The 16,049-nt window shown below is 35.4% G+C and overlaps 1 protein-coding gene across 3 annotated transcripts in view; it reads left to right on the top strand.

The window, feature by feature from the left end:
- trappc11 (trafficking protein particle complex subunit 11) overlaps positions 1-16,049 on the top strand; it is a 54,127-nt gene that overhangs the window by 18,686 nt on the left and 19,392 nt on the right. For all 3 annotated transcript variants that reach the window (XM_087280162.1, XM_087280163.1, NM_199626.2), the window contains 9 exon segments: positions 40-133; positions 2,260-2,339; positions 5,776-5,854; positions 5,928-5,982; positions 6,074-6,219; positions 6,310-6,371; positions 8,675-8,807; positions 14,029-14,159; positions 14,238-14,393. In XM_087280162.1, coding sequence (XP_087136288.1) covers positions 40-133; positions 2,260-2,339; positions 5,776-5,854; positions 5,928-5,982; positions 6,074-6,219; positions 6,310-6,371; positions 8,675-8,807; positions 14,029-14,159; positions 14,238-14,393 — 936 coding nt within the window.

Below are 16,049 nucleotides of genomic sequence, written 5' to 3'. Positions count from 1 at the left end.
AATATTACAATGTGAAACCTCTCACTGGTTCTATTATAGCCAGGAGTAGGCTATCCTGCACCTGACCCATTAGAAACCACTTCTGGAGCTCTAGACTTCTACGGACAGAGACCCTGGAGACAGGGACATCAGAGTGAGTGATGCTACATTTTAAATTATCCTTTTTGTTTTTCACGTAAATGTTAGTGTACATTCACAGGTTTTTAGAGTGTACTCTTTCCCACAAACAAACAAACACACAAACCATGATGATGATGATGATGATGATGACGATGATGATGAAAAAAATATATTACATGTAAAAATAAACTGTTACATGTAGTGAAAATGGACCCCTAGAGGTCAGACAAGACCATAGAGGTCAGACGAGAGGCAGCTTTTAGAAAGAGGAGATAAGATACATTAGGGAAAAGGGACAGTCCTTGAAGTAGGGCAGTGTGAGGTCCGGGGAGGAAAAAAAAGCCTCAGCAACAAGCACAAAAACACATAGACGTAACATCGCAACAGGGGTGTGGAGATGTTCTGATGTAGGCGACAGCAGACTGGTCCTGCCACTAGAGAGCGCTGGTCACAGACTCATCTATACGAAGGTGTGGATTATTATAAGAATTATATTTTAGGAGTTTTGGCAAAGGACAGAGAGCCAGGAATCGAACTATGGTCTCGCTGCACTTAACCACTAGGCTATTGGCTCATTTGCACAAACGTGTCTTTGCTTCTAAAAATGCAAGATGCAAAGCTCAGGGATGTTTTTAAAAAATGCAGCATAAAACATGAAGGCCACTGAGTGCCTGAAAACAGAAACCTGCAACAGGTGCCCCGCCTCCGAGCTCTTCTGATTGGTCCACTCTTTTGGATCTGACAGTGATGAACAGCTCTGCATGTAAAAGTTCAAGTTTTTGAAATTGACAGGCATCTAAAAAAGTGCACGCCGCTTCAAAACACAGTTGCGCCCATCTGTAAATCATGTGTTTACATTGAAAAACACAAACGTTTTGTGTGAACCGCCCCTCACACATGCAGGTATCAGGGTTTTTTTTTTTTTTTTGCTCTTTCAGTTGTTGAATTTTAATTTGTACTTGTATTTTTTGCTTTTTCAGTAGTTTTTTTTATTTTTTTTATCTTTTGTTTGCTGTTTTGAATCAAGGGCTAACCCAGTATTGATAGTTTGTGTACATCGCACATTTCTGATAATGAAATTCATGTCACAGACAGACCCTTGCACACATTTTAAAAGGGAAGTAAACTTTTGGGTATTATGAGGTGTCTATTATTCAAAAGAAGGTAATGATTTGCACTCAGTTGCTTCGTACTGTTATTATTTTTACTTTTTCTTACATTTTACTGGTGTCATCACAACTTCTGAATCTGTCCACAGCCTTGCACAAATCTGCCAAAAATACCATGTTTCTCACTAAAATCCTCAAAAAAATCCAAATGTGTAATTTCATTTTATTTTTATATTGTTTTATTATTATTATTATTATTATTATTATTATTATTATTATTATTTATTTTTATTCATTTTTTATTATAATCTTTTGTATTATTATATTCAAGACAGGCACATTTTGTTACCAACATGTTGAATTAAAAATCTCATTCACATCACTGTAAACACAGCTAAAAGCAAAACATTCACTAGAGGTTCTGACAGAATTAAAGGGATAGTTCACCCAAAACTGAAAAATGTACTCGCTGTTTAATCGCAATGTTTTTGTCATTAAGTGGTCAGTTTTTTATTTAGTTAAACATAAAAGAAGGTATTTTGAAGATTGCTGAAAACCTCCAGCTGACTCCAAAATATTTCCAGCTTTCTTCAAAATATTTCCAGCTTTCTTCAAAATATTTCCAGCTTTCTTCAAAATTATTTTCTTTTGTGTTCAACAGAACAAATCAAACAGGTTTGTGATAAGTGAAGGGTGAAAAATGATGACCAAATGTTCGGTTTTGTGTGAACTATCACTATCACCTGTAATGCTGCTGACAAATTGAATTGCTGCAAAATTGGTGTGAGAGATCGGCAACAATGATATCTAGATATTTTCAGAATTTGTTTGTAGTGATGGTTGTTTTGTTGAGTTTGTGTTTTTTTTTGTCAGTTTTATTCCACTCATGGATAAATAATAAATATTACACTAAAACTGGCATAGAATCTGAAGATCTTAATGAGTTTTTTTTTCTGGCTTTGTTTTGGAACTATTAAATAATTGTTATATAAAAAATCTAGTTCTTATCATGTTCCCTTTGACCCTTTAGGTATTGATCCCCCTGACTCTGAGAAGGAGAAACAGGGCATCCTTGCTCTTCAAGTCAAAGAGAGAGACGTGCTTCACTCGGTGGGACTTTTAACTTCTGCATTTTTTTTTATTTAATGACATACTTTATATACAATGGTGCATATACGTATTGAACACATCACCATTTTTCTCAGAAATATATTTTTAAAAGTTCGGTTGATTTAAAAAATTTTCACCCGATGTTGGTAACAGCCAAAGAAATCAATATATGCAAAGAAAATTAAACTAATTTGTGTACAAAATAAGTTATGTGTAATAAAATGAAAGGAAACAGGAAAAAAGTATTGAACACATGAAGTACGGAAGGTGTTAGAAAGGCAGTGAAAGCCCAGACAGCAGCTGAAATCTCTCAGTAGCTCTTCAGCAACCCTCTGCTCATCGTCAGTGTTAACTTGAGCTGATTCATCTAACATCTACATTAGCAGGTTGATGAAGATGAAACCAGGATGGTTTCCTTGACATTTCAGCAAGACAAAAGCTGCGTCCGAAATTGCATACTTCCATACAATATAGTACACTAAAAACAGTATGTCTGAATTCATAGAATTCGAAAATCAGTGTGCGAGTAGTACCCGGATGACCTACTACTTCCAGCGAGATTTTGAAGTGAGCATCCAATGGACACTATGCTATCCCATGATGCCCCGCGAGAGAAATCATGAATGAGAGTGAAGCAATGCAACTGACGCAAGTTGGTCATGTGATCATGACAAGATGGCGGATGTAGTACGTCCGAGTTTCATTCATACTACTCGCATACTGTATAGAACGTACTTTTCTAACAGTCGAGTAGTAAATTTAAATTCAAATGCATTACCTACTACGTAGTAGTATGCAGCCAATAATCTAAAACACAGCCAAGGAAACTCTCAAACGCTTTTAGAGAAAGAAAATAAATCTACTCGAATCGTCCAGCAAATCACCTGAATACGATAGAAAATAAAAAAATAAAGATCAAATTTGATACATCAATATTTTTACACTGTTGAAGTCTGTGAAAAATTCACACCTGTGCAATGCATGTGACTTCATTTTCCATATGAGAGGCATCTTTAGAGGGCACATAGGTTACCCCTTTTTTCATATTTATTATAAGTCTTTTGTTTCCCCAGAATGTGTCTCTAAAGTTTCAGCTCAAAACACCCATCAGAGTATTTATTATAGCTGTTTGAAGTGTCTGTATTATAGCTGGGAAAAGGTTGTTGGTGTTATTTTTACACTGGGCCTTTAAGGCAAGTCATCTCCGCCCACCGTTCCCTTGTGCCTGTCAGCAACATGCCTCAACACGCCCTCGGCTGCCTCAGGAAGCAGATCTCACATAACGTTTGTGAGAAATACTACAGTAAGAACTTTACCAATCAGTATTTGATGCATTTTTTTGTGGAGTTGCATCAATGAGTTCACGCACACACAGCGCAGTCACACACACACACACACACACACACACACACAGAACAGACACGTAGCGCAGACACATACACACACACACACATACATAGTGTAGACACGCAGACACACACACACACATACATAGCGCAGACACACACAAACAGAGAGAGACGGTAGCTATGTTTCCATCCAAAATGCGAATAAACTTAATGCGCAAAACTCGATTATCGCATAAAAGTTGTGCGAATGAAGCATCGTTTCCATCCAACGAGTCAAAGCGAAAAAAATCGTCACTTCCTGATTAACTGGCGCCAAATATGAACAGTAAAAACTGCATTTGCTGCAGTAGGAGAAGCTGCATCAATCTTTTTTAAATGAATGCGCCTCAGAAGACAAGCAGTGAGCGCGCAGTAGCGTTTGAAGGTGTCAGACGCGGAGCACAGGCGCTCTTGATTCTGGAGGTCATTAATAACATAATAACATTAATACTGAAATGGTAAGGCGTTTTATAATGACCAAAACAACATTTCAGATGTTTTATAATGTGCTCAGCCTGACGTTTTGTCCATTCACACACATTTTAAGCATCACATGATCTCTTTCAACAATATCACATGACCTTTTTTAATGCGCATGCTGGAGTTTGTGAGGTAAAAGTGTTTCCATCGCAGTTTATGCGCATCTTCTCTTATTGGATAAAAAGTTTATCCTACCCAGTTAGGAGCATAAGTTTTTTTATGTGCATTTTCAAAATTTATGCGCATCATGGCGTTTCCATCAACTGCAAAATGCGCATAAAATAGGTGGATTGAAACATAGCTAGTGAGAGAGACACGCGGCTGTGCTGATGAAGTGAATCTGAAGTGAATGGCTGTACTTCATTACACACGTGCACACGTTTTAAAACATGGTAAACTTGTAAAACTCACTCTTGATCACGTCCGATGATGATTGATGATCCTAGCAAACTGAACAGACCTTTTATTCCCGGTTGCTTTGCGCTCGTTCTGTCTTGTCGATATGATTTTATGCATTACTATGGAGACATGTTAATGCACGCAGCTGTCAACCAATATTGGAGGGTGGGGGGACCGCACTCCTACGTCAAGTTGCGGTCGATCTGAAAACCGCCCCAATTGGTCCACCGTTTTTATGTTGTTAAACTTGAAAAAAAGGACTGGGTGTGTTTATTTTACCCCAATATGACAGTAAATACACTATACTAACACACATGTATGTCCAAACAGCTTGAAAAGTCGATTTTTCACCATAGGTGCCCTTTAAGCTGCCATTACCAAAAAAAATATTAAGTCCATTTCAGTAGTTCAGTACTTTCTCCTTATCTCATTCCATTGTTATTACACATTTTTCAGTTTTTTTTTTTTTTTTAAGTTTTTTATGTTTGTATTGTTTGGGGTTTTTAACAAAATCTGGTTCAATTCCATGTCAACAGCTCCTTTAGAAATATTATTGCCAGGAAAAAAGCATCCCTGTTCAATACTTATTTCCCCCACTGTACATGCATTATAAGATGAGCCATATTATTTAGTGCTCAGGTTGTACGAAATTAACGAATGAAAAAAATAATAATAAATTCCCTTTTTTTTAAAAATATTTAAACATTTTTTCCTTTCAATTATTGTATTGCTGTAATTACTTCTTTTATTATACATTGATTGTTTTTGATTAATTGGTTTTAATTACCTTTAATTTACAAGTTAGTAATCTAATTTGGAAAAAAATGTCAGTGTAATTCAGTGTCTATATATGTGTGGATGTACAAATTATAACATTTAATAGTAAAAAAAAATAAATTAAAAAAATTAAATTAAAAATTAAATAAAAAAAGAACTTTTGTGTTTGTTTATTTGGGCTGGGATTTTAATTTGTAAATTTGAATTTAGATTTTGTTTCAGGATTTATCGTGCAAATATTCAGGCCAAAAAATCAGACTTCAGAATTTTCAAATAGCTGGTCCTGAGGGCCTTGTTTATGAACAAAACACATAGACAGCATATGACTTTTTCCAGCTTAAATTCAACCATTTTTTTCCTCCTAACTGTTATTAAATCTGTGCTCATTTCAGGAACTGATCATTGCTCTCCTCAGCAACGCTGTGGCACAGTTTAAGAAGTACAAATGTCCACGAATGAAGAGCCATCTCAGTAAGTCCAAAAACACACATTTATTTCAGTTATTTAATTTCAGCAATGTGAAAACTTTGCTCTCTTTACACAGTGGTTCAGATGGGAGAGGAGTATTACCATGCAAAAGACTACACCAAAGCATTAAAGTGAGTTAAAATCAATATATTGTTAGTTTGGCATTTCTAATATGAGTTTATACCTGTCCAGTACTCACAGTTGTTTTTTTATGACTCCCAGGCTGTTGGATTATGTGATGTGCGATTACCGTACGGAGCGCTGGTGGTCTCTGCTGACGTCTATCGTGTGCACGGCTCTAAAGTGCTCATACCTCATGGGGCAAGTCAAAGACTACATCACCTACTCCATGGAGCTTGTGGGCAGAGGTGCGTGAACTCCTCATATTGACTATTAGCTTTAGTTTAATCAGTAATTACTGTGCTTGCTAAAATGTGTGTGTTTGTGTGTGTGTTTAGCCTCTATTCTTTCTGAAGAGCAGAAATCCAGGATTGAGAAGAATCTGATTAAAGTGCTCATGGTACGTGTGAAAATTTTGTATACTTGAAAATATTAATGTTTATGTAGTTTGTATTTAAGGGAACACTCTTAAAGAATTAAAAAAGACAATTGTACAACTTTTACTTGAGTTAAACAGTTGAATTTTAGCATTTTTTATTCATTTAGCTGATTTCAGCTTAGCTTAGCATAGCATAAATCATTGAATCTGATTAGACCATTAGCATCCTGCTCAAAACTGACCCGTGTTGTGATTATTTTTCTATTTAAAGCTTGACTCTTTTGTAGGTACACTGTGTACTAAGACCGGTGGAAAATTAAAAGTTGCTGTTTTCTAGGCTGATATGGTTAGGAACCATACTGTTATTACGGCTTAAAGAAATTTAAAGCAAAGTTTGATTATGTCTTAGCTCCTACCCATGTCTAGAAAATAGCAACTTTACATTTTCTATCAGTCTTAGAACACAATATAACTGCAATATCGGTATGCAGTATACTTTAATATCAAAACTCTGGTCATTTTTTGATCAAGACGCTAATGGTCTAATCCGATTCAATGATCAATGCTAAGCTACGCTAAAAGTGTCAAAAGTTGTGTAAAAAATGTATTGACACAGGGAAAATGTATTGAACACATGAAGAAAGAGAGCTGTAGAAAGGCAGTGAAAGCCCAGACAGCAGCTGAAATCTCTCCGTAGTTCTTCAGCAACCCTCTGCCCTTCGTCATAGTAAATGAATATAAGCTGCTTCAGTCCAAAATCTACATTAGCAGGAGGAAGGAGGATGAGGATGGACATTTCAGCAAGCATAATCAAAATCATATACTTCCATACCATATAGTACGCTTAAAAACAGTATGCGAGCCGAGTATTTTGTCCGAATTCATAAAATTTGTAAAACAGTATACGAGAAGTGCCCAGATGACCTACTTTTAAGTGTGCATCCAATAGACACTACGATATCCCATGATGCCCCGTGAGAGAAGTCATGAATGGGAGTAAAGCGACACAATTGATGCGGGTAGGTCATGTGATCATGGCAAAATGGCGGATCTTTAGTACGTACAAGTTGCATTCATACTACTCACAATCATAAGCTGCGTCCCAAATGGCACACTATACACTATGCACTCATGCACTATGTACTTATGCACTTACACACTCAACAGGATAGTATATTTAGTGTTGTCCCAAATGGCACACTAATGTTTTTTTTACCAAGCGGAAATTCAAACCGTTTTCCTGATCACGTTTGACGGTTCCCAAATCAGTGAAATAAACGACCGAATTATCAAATAATACCTGCCGTGAGTATTGCCGCATTCACCATCGGGAGGCGCTATAATCACTCTCGTAGGAGAATTTTGCTTTCACCATCCAAAATAAATAAAGTTATCCAACATGTGCGTCCGATAGCTCCGCCCCTTCCACTACGTAAGCAAACCTGTGGTCGTTGAGTGCGTGAAGTGTCCATCATTACACACTTCATTTTAGCAGCTGAATGAGTGCATCATCCGGGTAATTAAAGTGCACTTAATATTTTTAGAGTTTTCAGTGTGAACACACTACTTACACTATTTATACTACAAAATGGCGTAGAATAGTGCATAAGTATGCGATTTAGGACGCAGCTACACTCAATAGAACAGGGGTGGCCAACCTTGTTCCTGGAGAGCCACCTTCCTGCTGATTTCAGTTGCAACCCATATCAAACACACCTGAACTAATTAATTAGGACCTGAACACCACGTGATAATTACAGGCAGGTGTGTTTGATATGGATTGCAACTGAAATCTGCAGGAAGGTGGCTCTCCAGGAACAGGGTTGGCCACCCCTGGTATAGAACATACTTTTGAGTTGAGTAGTATATTTTAATTCAAATGCAGTATCTACTGAGTAGTAGGCGATTTCGGAGGTAGCCAATGATACAAAACACAGCCAAGGAAACTCTCAAATGCTGATATGGTTAGAAACTATACTTTCATTCCGGCTTAAAGATGTTACACAGCGAAGTTTGATTATGTCGTAATTAGAGCACAGTTTCTTGCCATATCAGCCTAGAAAATAACAACTTTTCATTTTCTGTTAGTCTTAGTACACAACGTAACTGCAATATCAATAAGCAATATACTGTAAGTAAGATGCTAATGGTCAAATCCGATTCAGTGATCTATGGTAAGCTAAGCTAAAAGTGCTCTTGCCAGACCTGAAGTTTGGCTGAATGTATTCAAAAATGGTAAAACTCAACTGTTTAACTCTTGAGGAAAAGGGTGAAGTGTTCCTTTACCCATTAAAGTGGTTATAACTATCATTATTCTTTGTCAGAATGAAGTCCCTGAGCCTGAACCCGACTGTGATCCAGTCTCTGTAAAAGCAGCCCAGTCTCTGTGGAGTGACCGTGTCTCTCTGGCTGGCAATAATGAGTTCACCATTGATGTCCAGGACTATGTGCCCTTTGGTAGGCTTTTGAGCTGATTGCTCTGAATCATTGATCACAACCTGAAAAACAAACAGAAACACAATTGTCAAATGTTATGCTATTAAAAAACAGCTATTTCCATTTACATACCTTTAGATATTAGATTAAAAATTATCCAAAAATAATTCAGCATAAAATAAATGCTACATTTTTCTACCAACCTCCTTTAGTTTAAAGGGATAGTTCACATCAAAACTAATAATCTGTCATAATTTTTCCACTGTCCACTTTTCGTTTCACAATTCCGTTGACATGTTAATTTAATGCTTTCATGCTTAATAAAAGTCATTTCTTTAAAAACAAAAACCCCAGAACATTTAACCAAGGCGTTTAAACAATTTAATGGCTTAAAACTGTTTGAATTGTTGACTGTGCAGTAGTTTATTTATCACGTGGAGTAAAGAGTCTGCTATATTACAGGAAAATTTATATTCTGTGGACACAAAAGCACTAATCTGAGTTAGTATCGCCATCTAGCATCGATGTGTGGATCTGTCCTGACATTGAAGTACAAAGCACTGTATAGACCTATTAAATATTACTTGGGCGACTATTAAACTGCTAAACATTGAGACTGATAAAAAAAAAATGTAACTTAAATTGTGTGGCCAGTATCAAATATTTATATAAAAATTAGTGCTGTCAATCGATAAAAAAAAATTAACTCATTAATCACACTTTTTTTGAAAATTAATTGCGATTAAGCAAATTAAAAAGACTGAAACTTGTTATTTTGGCTATTCAAATGTAAAATTTATGTAAACACAAGACAAAAACTATTTAAATTCAAAATATAATTCATTATTAGAATTTTTGTTTAACTTGTAACAGATTTCTTAGTGTAAACAACATACCCACAGTAAACCATCAAGATTCTGGCTTGACAGTCATTCGGGGGACAATGTGGACCTTTTCTTTTGAATGATGTGAGCTGAGAGTGAGAATAGGCAGGATCACAAGCAGGACTACTGAATCAGCATATGCATTTCGGTGCCTAATTTTGGTGCTGCGACAAGGACGTAAGAGGCATCAAGCGGTACATCAATGGCACATACAGGTATGCGTTGTGTCACACCGAAGCGTGCACACATAGACACACACACACACCGTGTGCAGGACAGTGCAGCCGAAGCGACTCCGTTCAGATTCAGCACGCATTATCGCCTTCATCAAATTTGCCTAAACTAAGCATTCTAAAGTATGGCTGTAGCCTATTTCACAAGGATTCTGACACAACAACGCGAAGCAGACACTTTACAAAAGTTGCGTTTAAGTTGCGACTACATCTGGCACTTCATTTACATGGACACCAATACTCCGATTTTGATATGATTAAGATGATACTCTTATTAAGAGTCTACGATGTAAAAGCATCGATTTTTGATTACCTTAAAGGACCACTGAGTCACGAAATGCAAAGTTTTTTCTTTCTGTTCGCCATGCGATATCAAATTCCTGGTATCAAATTCCTGGTATCAAATTCGCCATGCGGTATCAAATTCCAAGAGCCTGGTAATGCAACATTAATTGTTTTATACTGAAACTTGCCTTAAAAAAGTGCTTCCTTGGTCTTATCCATATTTCTTTGCATGTTGAACACACCACGGCCAATACAGGAAAACTGCAACTGCGTTAATTGCGTTAATTTTTTTTAAACGCGTTAATTATTTCAAATTAATCGCATGCGTTAATGCACTAATTTTGACAGCACTAATAAAAATATTATCTATTATTATTTTTAGAAGTATTATTTGTATTATTTATTTAAACACACACAAAATGTATTTTATTATAATTTTATTTATTAATTTATTGTTTCTTTTTGAAGGTGGAGTATCCCTTGTCTTCTTTTTATTTTGTCCTCGGCTGATCACATGCCTTATTATATAAGCTGCACCTTGCTAATACCAGATTTGACCACTTTTGCCTTCAGAATTGCCTTAATTCTTTGTGGCATACATTTGACAAGTGCAGGAAACATTCCTCAGAGATTGAGTTTAGTATAGACCTGATAACATGATAACATCAAATTCATCAGTTGTACAGCCATGAAGCGAATCTGCTGAACTGAATTGAATTCCGGTTTATTTTTTAGGCCATTTGTGTATAGTAAACTCCTGGTCATGTTCTAGAAACCAGTTTGAGTTGACCTGATCTGAAGATAAGAACACTGTGAAACCAGTCATTCTTCTCAGACCTCATCAGAGCATCAACATACTATTTTATCCTTTAGATCTGCCACTTATTGGATAGTTTAGTGTTTTTGGACACTTATCTGTACACTCTAGTCATGGTTGTGTGTAAAAAAACCTAGTCAGTGACTGAAATATTCAGATTTAGAATCAGAAAGAGCTTTATTGCCAGGTATGTTCACACATATGAGGAATTTGTTTTGGTGACAGAGCTTCTACAGTGCAACAGAAATACAGAGACAGGACAATAAACGGATAATAAATATATTTTAGAAATAGAAGTAAGTAGTGTAAATATACAAATTGACAAGTGTATGTACAGGCATATTACTATATGCAACGTTGTATGTGCAGCTGTTATGTGCAAATTGGCTTGTAAAGTGTGTTGATTAATAAGTGTATATGTGTATAAAATTGTATAGCAAGTAGTGATGTTTGTTCCACAATTATATCATCAAGTGTTCATGAGACAGATTGCCTGAGGAAAGAAACTGTTTCTGTGTCAGGCTGTTCCTGTGCGCAGTGCTCTGTAGAGTCGACCAGAAGGTAAAAGTTGAAAGGGGCAGTGTGCTGGGTGTGGGGGGTCCAGAGTGATTTTGGCAGCCCTTCTGCTCGCTCAGACTAGCTCGACTTGTAAAGTCCCTTAAAAGTTGGCATTAAATCAAAATGCACTATGGTTCTCAAACTGTGGTACGTGTACCACTAGTGGTACGCTGGCTTCCTTCTAGTGGTACGCGGATATTTCAAATGTGTCATATGTATACGCTCCATATATTTCACAATTTATCAAAAATGATTTATATATAAATATGACATATAATAATATTTATTATTTGACATATAGCCTATATTTCTGAGGTCCAGGCAACATTTCCAGGTGTTCATGAATTACCTACTATATGCTAATACTTTACATTTAAGTATAGCACTTTTCTTTTGACTTTTTATCAACATTAACCTACCATTTTTAACTTTTAAAAGCACATTTTAATTTAAAATGTTGACATTTTTAGTTTATTTGTTTTGTACATATAAGTGTTAACATTCAGACTATGTATAATGTTTAAAATGGCTGACAATAATAAATATTCTTAATAATAGAAATTAATCTGCCACGTTTTAGAACTGTGCAGAGCTGTAGCTGCTTTACTGGGCTTACTACGCCACTGTATTTCAATACTGCTCATTATGGTGGTACTTGGAGTGACAATTTTGGTACTTGATGAAAAAGTTTGAGAACCACTGTTCTAAGATATAAAAGTCAGAATTACTAGTCCTCTTGAATTATTAGCCTTTTTCAACGCATTTCTATACAAAATATTTTTAATATGTCATGTCTAATAACTGATTTATTTTATCTTTGCCATGATGACAGTACATAATATTTGACTAGATATTTTTCAAGATATCAGTATTCAGCTTGAAATGACATTTAAAGGCTTAATTAGGTTAACTAGGCAAATTAGGTTAACTGGGCTAATAATATTGACCTTGAAATGTTTTTAAAAAAGTAAAAACTGCTTTTCTTCTAGCCAAAATAAAACAAAAAAGACTTTCTTCAAAATAAAAAAATATTATAGGAAATACTGTGAAAAATTCCTGGCTTTATTAAACATCTTTTGGGAAATATTTTAAAAAGAAAATCACCGAAGGGCTAATAATGTTGTCTTTAACTCTATAATTATGTTCAGTTGTAGTATAAGTGTGTATAATAGTGTTCATTTACCCTTGTAATATTTACCCAAATACCATAACCTCTGCTACCCCCTTGAAGCAACTTTTCTTCAGTTCTGGTCACATGGAATTCCCTTAGGGGTGAGCTATCAGTCATTTAGGGCAGGGCTTTCAGGGCGTGTCTTGTTTTTGCCCTGCTTGTGTCCATTCCTCAATATTCCTCCATTTTGTTAGCAACACCCATCTTTCAGTGATCCAATTTTTCCCATTTCAGGACCGTTTCAATTGGATGTTCATCATGACATGAGGAAAAAGGACAATCTTAACTCTCATATGAATTTATTTTCAAATGATGTTTAAATGAGCAAGGATTTTTTTACAGTATTTCCTATAAGATTTTTTTTCTGGAGAAAGTCTTTTTGTTTTATTTTGGCTTGAATAAAAGCAGTTTAGATTTGTAAAAAAAACATTTTAAGGTCGATACTATTAGCCCCTTTTTATTATATATTTTTTTCGATTGAGTACAGAAAAAGCCACTGTTATACAATAACTTGCCTAATTACCCTAACTGGTTAACCTAATTAACCTAGTTAAGCCTTTAAATGTCACTTTAAGCTAAATACTATTGTCTTGAAAAATATCTAGTCAAATAAGGTTTACTGTCATCATGACAAAGATGAAATAAATCAGTGATTATTAGGCTCACACGGAATCTGCGCACGCAGAATTCCACAGATTTCTGCAGATTTTTTAGCCCATTATTAATTCTGTTTATTTACTTGAGTAAATTTGTTAATATTAATGTATTAATTTTTTTTTATTAATTACAGTAATATTATTGACTAATATGAAAATGTTCATCTGATTTATGTACAACAGTTTGTAAAGTAATATTTTCTGTCTTTTAGTAGATATAGTATATGAGAGACTTGCTTTGTTTATCAAATTAAGTGAATCTAATTGGACTTGCATTTTAAAAATTAAATAAAAGTTAAAAAGGTATCACTTTTTTATTTCATTTTTTAAGGTTTTTTTATGATACTCAAAAATAATTCCGCAGAAATCTGCAGATTTTTACCAAAATTCTCTGCAGAAATAGCAAAAAACGTCTGCAGCTTCAGTCCGGCCCTGGTTATTATAAATGAATATTAAAATATGTTAAATTAGAAATATGTTGAAAAAAATCTTCACTCCATTAAACAGAAATTGGGGAAATAATATAAAAGGGAGGCTAATAATTCAGGAGGTCTAATAATTCTGTCATCAACTGTAAGTTGTTTTTTATGTTGGGTGATGTTAAGCAATAAGGTCACCTTTTTACATTCCCCTCTCAGTTCAGTGCAAAGCCAAGTTCCTGTCCCCCAGTTTCCACATCGATGAGCCTGTCCAGCTGCATGTCTACGTGAGAGCCGACTGTCCACATCCGGTGCGCTTCTCAAAGCTGTGCGTCAGCCTCAGCAACCAGGTACAGCATAGATAAAACACACACACAGACACGCATACTACTTAGATTTTTTTCCTAATGATTTTGTTTACATTGCAGGAGTATAACCAGTACTGTTTGCTGGAAGACGCTTATAAAGGCAAGGATATTCTTGAACCTTCCTCTCAGGAAAACATGTGTCTCGTCCCTGGCAAAACTCGCAAGTACTGCTTCAACTTTGTAGCCAAAACAGAAGATGTTGGAAAGAAAATTGAGGTACGAACCTCTTCATTAGATTAAAGGGATAGTTCACACAAAATTCATATTCTGTCATTATTTTCCAACCCTCCACTTGTTCCAAACCCGTTTCGAGTTTCTTACTTCGGTTGAACACAAAGGAAGATTTACTGAAGGATGTCAGCAATAACAGCCAACTTGTGTTTCTTCATATCTCTTAATCAAAGTTCTTCACAATACATATCCCTCCTCAGATTTGGCTCTTTGTAATTTAGTCAAATATGTAAACAAAGCTGTTTTGCTTTTAGCGCTTCTGCTTTCAGATGCTTGTGATGATATTTTTGCCCTATAGTTAAGTATTTTGGTTTGTATGGATCAAAAGCAGCTGCGTGCTAATGTTTTAGTGTGCTTTCACTCCTAGATGTTTGTTTCGGAACCTGGCGCGTTTGCAGTGTTAGCTTTGTTCGTTCTGCGTATGTAAACACGATGATCATGCTATGATCCACACCAAAACAATCGGTCTTAGACCACCTGAATGAAGTGGTCTAAGATTGATTGACACTAACTGCTGAGCGGATCGATTGTAGGGAGAAAGCAATACGATCCAACAAACCAGGCTATATCACAGTGTATCATGGATATGTAAAAGCCAGGATGTCATCAATCAAACTGGTGAATGTGCATTTCATGTTGATTATGAAAGTGAAATCATGGTAAAATATTAACGAGAGCTGTTTATCCGTTAGGAAAATTTACCGAAATTACCATCTGATATTTTTTCAGCATTTTTTTCTTATAATATTTTGTACTAGGCCCATTGTTTTGTTCATTTCTGCATTGACACTTCGAAAGGAAGATCAACATTGATCTGCTTCATGATCTGGCTGCAGTCTCGGTTCATCTGTTATTTCTCTATAATGTATTTCTGTGCAAAATGTTGTTTAAAATCTGCGGATTTATTCAGAATGATATTTGGAGTTTCATAACAAAAAACTTAATTTATGAAATTAAAAATGGTATCTTTTTAACCTTTATGTAATGTTAACAATGCAAATCTAAATCCAAATCCCTTTATTTGGTAAGTGATATTGGTCTCTCATGTGATATATCTACTGAATGCCTATTGTAAATAAATCATATGCACATTTTCATATCAGTCAATAATATTACTGAAATTAATTAAAAGCTGAATAAAAGTAAATTTACATAAGTAAATAAACTCGATGGGCTGAAAATCTGCTGATTTCTGCGTGCAGATTCCGTGTGGGCCTGTCTATAATGCATAATTCTAGCCAATGTTTTTTTAAAGCTCATAATTAATAATGGCAACAAAGTTATTGAATGTCTTTTTCTTATTTTAAAATAACTAATTAAATGTTACAAAAAATGACAGGCAATAGATTAATTGGTTCAATAAATAGATTAGCACAACCCTTGACAACTGTAATGAGGCTGTTTATGGGAAAATCTTACCTCTGATTTATATTCGATGACTGTGAGTGTCAACATTCAAAATTAAAGTTCTCCTTTTCACTTATAATGTCTCATTGCTCATCATCATAAATTAAAATATTGACACATGACAGCTGAGCGGAATATATGAGACTCAAAAATAAACTCTGACTAATGTGAGGAGAGTTTACTCACACATGACTTGTTTTAGCTTGTTTTAGGTCCGTTTAGAAACTTTGTCAT

This window comes from Danio rerio, chromosome 14, assembly GCF_052040795.2.
Source record: "Danio rerio strain M-AB ecotype USA chromosome 14, GRCz13ab, whole genome shotgun sequence".
NCBI lineage: Eukaryota > Metazoa > Chordata > Actinopteri > Cypriniformes > Danionidae > Danio > Danio rerio.
This window is presented reverse-complemented; position numbering and strand designations above follow the sequence as displayed.